The sequence below is a fragment of the Quercus robur genome, chromosome 9 (genome assembly GCF_932294415.1).
Source record: "Quercus robur chromosome 9, dhQueRobu3.1, whole genome shotgun sequence".
Classification (NCBI taxonomy): Eukaryota; Viridiplantae; Streptophyta; class Magnoliopsida; order Fagales; family Fagaceae; genus Quercus; species Quercus robur.
This window is the reverse complement of record NC_065542.1, coordinates 35665566-35672841: the sequence shown is the minus strand read 5'-3', so window position 1 is coordinate 35672841 and position 7276 is coordinate 35665566. Positions and strand designations below refer to the sequence as shown.

The window sequence follows — 7276 nt, the reverse complement described above, 5'->3', positions numbered from 1 at the left end:
ATATTATGAATGTAATCATTATATTATGTATATACAATATTATGATAGTTAGTATAAAGTATAAAGTTTTAACTGTTTTTCTAGTTGTTATAATAATTTTATAATAGGTAATTAATTGTGTGTAATAATTTGTGTGTAACAAATACCATCATTCTATAATATTTGAATTTTTTTTTCTTTACAGGAAATGTTTTATTAATAATTAATAGTTAAAATAAGAATAATAAAAAAGACTCCACAAGTTTTAAGTGCTTGTGTGATTTGGGGAGTAAGGATCGGAATTCAAGTTTTTAGAAGAGAGTTTCACACATATATACATTTAGATTAAGATAGAGTAGAGTTTTTATCTTGTATAAAAATAAATAAATAAATAATAATTAATAATAATAAAAGTAACCTAATTATTATTGTTATACATGAACGTTGTGTCAGTAAGGATTTTTTTACTTTCTTTTTTGAACTTGGTCAATCAAGATTTTTAGTGAGACTAATTTTTTTTTTGAGACTTAAATAATTAAAATTAGATTAAGAGGGTGACAGGGTGTAGCTTATAGATGATTTTTAAAAAAATTTAAATTTTAAATTTATTTATCAGGTAAACCATTTTCTTTTTTAAAAACTAGAAAAGGATAGAGAAAACTAATTTAAAATTGATAAACTTAAAAATTTAAATGATATATTCTCGGAAGTCAAGTAACTTAGAAGTTTATTCTTAGATATACTCCATAGTCAAGTAGATTTCTACTAACTCTTTTTATTCTCAGTGATTCACGTATTCTGTTAAGATTTTAAACACTCTGCCTTGGTTTCATTTCTCATATAAACAAACACACACCTCCCAACTAGTCTCAGATTCAAAGTAATTTCAGAGAAAACTTTTGAGTCACAGCCATGGCCAGAGACCAACTTCAAGTTCTTAGCCTTGTGGATCAAGCAAAAACTCAGCTATACCACTTTACTGCAGTGGTAATAGCTGGGATGGGGTTCTTTACTGATTCCTATGATCTCTTCTGCATTTCTCTTGTCACCAAGCTTCTTGGTCGCTTATATTACCAGGTTGAAGGTTCATCAAAACCCGGTAGTCTTCCTCCTAATGTTGCTTCTGCTGTAAATGGAGTCGCATTCTGTGGAACTTTAGCTGGGCAACTCTTCTTCGGGTGGCTTGGTGACAAGATGGGTCGAAAGCGAGTCTATGGCATAACTTTGATGCTTATGGTTGGTTGCTCTATTGCATCGGGTCTTTCCTTTGGTCACTCACCTGAGGCAGTGGTGGCTACGCTATGCTTCTTCAGGTTTTGGCTTGGGTTTGGTATTGGTGGAGATTATCCACTCTCTGCAACAATCATGGCTGAGTACTCTAACAAGAAAACTAGGGGTTCTTTTATAGCTGCAGTATTTGCCATGCAAGGGTTTGGAATTCTTGCTGGTGGTGCTGTGGCTATATTAGTCTCTTTCGTCTTTCGGTATTTTTTCCATCCCCCACCTTTTGCTGTAAGCGCCATTGGATCTGTTCCTCCTCAGGCTGATTATGTGTGGAGGATTATTCTTATGTTTGGTGCAGTTCCGGCCGGATTGACGTATTATTGGCGCATGAAGATGCCAGAGACTCCTCGTTACACTGCATTGGTTGCTAAGGATGAAACAAAAGCTTGCCAAGACATGGCTAAGGTGTTGCAGATTGAAATTCAAGAAGCAAAAGATGAGCAGATAGTGATTACCCAAGAAAGAAACACTTTCGGATTGTGGTCTAAAGAGTTTCGTAGTCGACATGGGCTTCACTTGTTGGGAACAACAACCACTTGGTTCTTGCTTGACATTGCTTATTATAGCCAGAATTTGTTCCAAAAGGACATTTTCAGTGCAGTTGGTTGGATTCCTAATGCGAAATACATGAGTGCCATTGATGAGGTTTACATGATTGCAAGGGCTCAAACACTCATTGCTCTTTGTGGCACAGTACCTGGTTATTGGGCCACAGTCCTTCTCATCGATCGCATTGGACGGTTTCCCATTCAGTTAATTGGGTTTTTCTTCATGACAGGTTTCATGTTAGCTCTTGCAATTCCTTACCAGCACTGGAAAAGTCAGGCTAATCCTATCGGCTTTGTGGTCATGTATGGCCTAACCTTCTTCTTTGCCAATTTCGGGCCTAATAGCACCACATTCATTGTGCCAGCGGAAATTTTCCCAGCAAGGCTTCGATCAACTTGTCATGGTATCTCGGCAGCTTCGGGCAAGGCGGGTGCAATAGTTGGAGCTTTCGGGTTCTTATATGCCTCACAGAACCAGGACAAATCAAAGGCTGATCCAGGCTACCCTGCTGGGATTGGTATGAGAAATTCTCTCCTTGCGCTTGCTGTGATTTGTGGGTTTGGTTTCTTTTTCACATTGTTAGTGCCGGATGCCAAGGGGAAATCGCTGGAGGAGATGTCAAAGGAGATTGATGAAGAAGGTGAAGAGTAATTCTAGCTGTTTCTGGTTATCACATAAATTTATTATGTTTTCTAAATTAGTTGTTCAACAAGTACATACCTTGCTTATTTTGTTTATTTTAAGTATTTTGTTTCTTTATCATCGGAGGATGCTTATTTTGTTTCTCATGCTGTAATGGATGGTTATTCAGTTAATAATTTTTTTATGTTGTATTTTGCCATTTGAGATTAATTGCATGAATGGTTATGAATTCATTATATCTGGTTACTTTTATTAATGAAACATTTTCGGAAGCTGGGAAACGCACACGTACTGTTTTCAAGCCTTGTAACAAGGGAGCTTTAAAGCTAGCATATCCCTAGCTCTCCAAATTAAAGCTCTAAAATGTAAAAGTGTGGCTAGAGGAAACCCCTCCTGGCTTGTAGAATGTGCTCTAAACTACTCATTTACTGGGATATTCATTTTGTGTACATCGAGTGTTTGCTATCAGGGTTGGCTTCATATAATTTGAGGCATTTTTTTTTTTTTTATTATTTAAAAACCATTCTTCAAAATGCAATATTATTCAAAATTTTTTGTATATATAGATAGGATTTGCTAACATTTCTTTTTTCAAATTACAATCAATAATTTGTTAATTTTTGAAATTTGGAGTTTTAATTTGTTATTTTTGAAAATAAAGTGTTTTAGATCATGACAATCACTAATTTGCTAACATCTCTATTTCAAATGATAATCACTAATTTGTTACTTTTTTGAAATTCAGGTTTTTAATTTTTATACTTTTTGAATCTCCTAAACTATATAAGGTTTGAAATGTACGTACTTCCTCTGTCCCAATTTGTTTGTCTTATTTTTAAAATAAAATTTTTTAAAAGAATATTATTTATTATCTTATCTGCCTTAAAAAAATATATAAATTTTCAAAACTACCCTTAAATAAATTTATCAAAAAATAGGAATATTAAATCTTAAATTACAAGCACAAAAATCTACTCCTTACTAGTATTAGCATTTTTGAAATTACACCGCACAAATTGTAACTTATCCTCTTAATCAAATTTGAAAAATCTACAACACAATACAAAAACTATTGGGTATTGGCTCCAAGCAATTTTGGATTACTTCAAATACAAATTCTAGTTTATCTTTTTAATTAATATTGATTTTTTAAAATATTTGTTTGTTATCTTTTCAAATGGTTTTGGAAATAAAGTAGGTGCATTATAAGAACATTAGTAAATTAAGTACTTCTAATTTTAGAAACAGGACAATATTTTGAAACATCCCTCCCAAAATGGAATAGAGGGCGAACAAAGTGAGACGGAGGGAGTAATTTTTTCTTATTTTTCACCAAAAAATTAATTTAATACTTCAATTGACTTTTGTTTTAGAAGAATATTTCAATTGACTTAGATTTTTATAGTCCCATGATAAAATAAATAAATAAATAAATAAAATAAAGGGTTTTTGTAGACCCAATAATTTAGGAGCCTTCTTAGAGGTGGGAGAAAAAATGTACACTGTACAACTCACTTATTTACTTCTTTTTATTTTTTAACAATTATTATAGTAAAAATTTGGGACCTTTTTAATTCTAGAAAAAAAAAAATTGGGTCCTATATATTTATTTATGGGTAATGGGGACCATGGGAGCTTTGATAGTCTATAGTACCTACAAAAAAAAAAAAAAAAAAAAAAAAAAAAAAAGGGATATTTTTCACTCTTTTTGCTGACTAAAAGTGACCTATCTCTTCTCCCATTTGTATTATCTTTTCATTTCAAAAGATAGTTTTTAGTGCCTGCAAATATATATATCTCCTTTCAAAGAATGTCTTTAATACAGGTGATAATGGTTCACACCGTGGCCTTAGAGATAAATCTTTTACCTCAAACAAATATAAGAGATCATGCATGATCGCCTCTTTTTCATAAAAGGATGATCACCTTAAGCATATACAATAATTGCTAAAAGGGATGATTTCTTTTCGCCTTTTCGAGAATCCTACGGAATGATTAATGTTGATATATCAAAAATTGTTCGGATTATTATCAGTTGGAAGCACGGAAGTTGAGAAAGAATAATGGTTAACAGAAAGTAAGCAACCAAAAAAGTGTGAAGCGCAATAAATTACATCTATGATCTATTCCTGCAACTATATATACTTCCGGGACAAGGAATCGCTCAAACTCTTATTAAATTTTATCAATCATAACTTAAAATTGTACTCTTTAACATCATGTTTTAGAACTAGGATTTTCTAAATTACCACTCTAAGTTATACTATTGATTACATTTTGTACCTTAAATTTTTTGAATATACATTTTACACTCTAAACTATGATCCTTATTACATTTTACACCCAAGGCACCCGATATCAAGTTTGTTGTTAACTTGTAAGGAAAAATATGGTACTATGTAAAAAGTCTTAATTGCCTCTCATCTCAATCTCTTTAAAATAAATGAGAAATTATATTTTATCACCCTAAATTTGCTCATAATTACATTTTGCACTTTAAATTTTGAATTTTAATTCAAGTTAATAGTAAACTTAACATTGGAATGTAAAGTGCAAAACGTGCATTCAAAAAGTTTATGGTGCAAAGTATAATACAGGTATAGTTTAGGGTGATAAAATATAATTTCTCCAATTTTTTCAAAACAATTTCATCATTGAATTTTTAAAATTTTATCCATCTACTTTAAAATGAGTTGATTGGATTTAAACAATTATCAATAATTAAAATAAATATCGAAATAGTTATAATAACAATTCAAAAAAAAAATTTGATGATAATAAAATCTTATCGTTTTAAAATAAATGATAAGATTTTTATAAACTCTACTATTGAACTTGCCCTAGAAACTCTAGAAATCTTTATTGTTTCACATTTTTAGAGTTACCATTTGTTTTGACAAAATATATATATATATATATATATTTTCTAGTGACTTGTTTTTTTGGTGTTTATTTCCAATATTACAAATGAGTTAGTAAATGTTTTTTAGTATCTGGTATGCATAGAAAATCAATAATTTTTTTAACAATTCGAAACAGTTATAGGGATCAAAAGTTTCATTTATAACATAAATATAATGCAAACCGTGTACTTAATCAACCTAAAATAATTCACAGTCCTTAAAAAAAGAAATACAAGAATTATTAATCATCCAAAGTCAATGAAGGAGAAAAGTCAGCGGTGGCAGCCAGCAATGACGGCATCAGCTTCCCTCAAAGTACTTTTCCAAACATTAAACCAAGCAAGTTTGACTCTTACATTTTAAATTCTACTCTAATTACTTTTGCAAGCTCAATTTTAAGTCTTTCTTCAGAAGACATATTATCCCGATGAAAATACTACATTAAACATATTTCAAAAATATTAGAGAATATCAAATCCCTTCAGATCTTAAAAGGGATGAGTAAATTAATGTGAAATCAACATAAAATACTGTTTAATGCAGGTATCAATAAGGTTTTTATTTATTTATTTATTTTTGACGTAGAGGCATCAATAAGTTTTATTGGGCTTCTTCTCAAAGAAAAAAACAGGTTCATATTGGGCTTTGTTTAAGAACATGCACTTTCCAAAGGATGGGATTTCAAAAAAAAAAGAAAAAAAAAATCTGCATAGTTGATAAAAATAATATAAAGTTGAGTTGATTCTCAACAAATATATATATATATATATATATATATATGTATATGTATATATATTAATAGTTTGCATTTAGCTTTTTTGCATGGTCTTAACGTATGAATTATGAAAGCATGCAAGAAATAAACCTCAAAAAGGTCCTTTGTATTTGGTTGCTAATTTTTACTGCAGTGCAAGTCATGTGTTTGTTAATTTTAAAAATAACTAAGATTTTAAATATTTTATTTCTCAATTATTTTGACTTCAATAAGTTCTGTAGGGACACGATTTTAGTTAACCCGGTCTTGGACGGTCAGGCCCTGACCCAAAAGGTCTCACACAATGAATTTTGTAGAGTATGGGCTGAAGAACTCGGTTCCAGTTGGCTCAGACGGTTCGTTGCATGTCCTTAATAGATGTAGAAACGTGAATCAAGAAAATGGATACGAAAGTGGAAGTTTTATTCATGGCTATGCATTCATACAATGAATCCTTCCTTTTCTCTCTTCTCCCTCCTCTCCTTTTTCGTCCCCTCTTCTGAGGGACTCTTACATATTATATAGGCCCTCTTTTATCATCTGGGCCCTACACTTGTTGATCATCCAAACCCCCACTTGAGCACCTGTCCCATCAGACGCCCTTACCAGTTTTTTGTAAGTTACAGTGACCAAGGTAACACTGTTCAGGAGTTTTCTCTTCATTAATGCGGCCAGGAGAGTAGTTGTGGTGCATTTGATGTGGTGGTGACAGCCTTTGTTGGGATATTTTGAGCCTCCTTTCTTTTTACGTGTTTGGAGTGAGGGCTACAGTAACTGGGATGCATCATTGACCTGGATTTTGGAATGTCCGAGGAGGAATTACTTCTCAGACGTGTTTTCTTCGCCCCAGTTGGCTTGGGCAGGGATTATGGGCCGTGACGTCTCCTCGGACAGAATGGTCCTCGGACGGGCCCAAGGCCCAGCCAACTTGTTATTCTGGGCTGGTCCCCACAATAGCCCCTCAAAACTCCGGTTTTGATCTCCCTCAGAGGAGAAAAGCGGGGTTTTGACACTTATAAAGGGTGGAACGGATGAAATCTTGGTCCGCATGCGTGGGCGGTTACTTTTGACGCGCTACAATTTACGAGGCGCGGCCATTTACTCCAGACAGCTTTATGTCTCCTTCATCCAACGGCGAGATGTGGATCTGACGGCCAGCATTGCT

At 32.8% G+C, this 7276-nt stretch overlaps 1 protein-coding gene across 1 annotated transcript; it reads left to right on the top strand.

Moving 5' to 3' along the window:
* Nucleotides 1-891: 891 nt before the first annotated feature.
* Nucleotides 892-2463, top strand: LOC126699906 (low affinity inorganic phosphate transporter 1-like). The gene has a single exon (XM_050397876.1). The coding sequence runs from the start codon at nt 892-894 to the stop codon at nt 2461-2463; it is 1572 nt and encodes a 523-aa protein (XP_050253833.1).
* Nucleotides 2464-7276: the final 4813 nt, after the last annotated feature.

Bases quoted from the DNA above. Each gene is read 5' to 3' on its own strand.
- LOC126699906 (XM_050397876.1), top strand. From the start codon at position 892: ATGGCCAGAGACCAACTTCAAGTTCTTAGCCTTGTGGATCAAGCAAAA.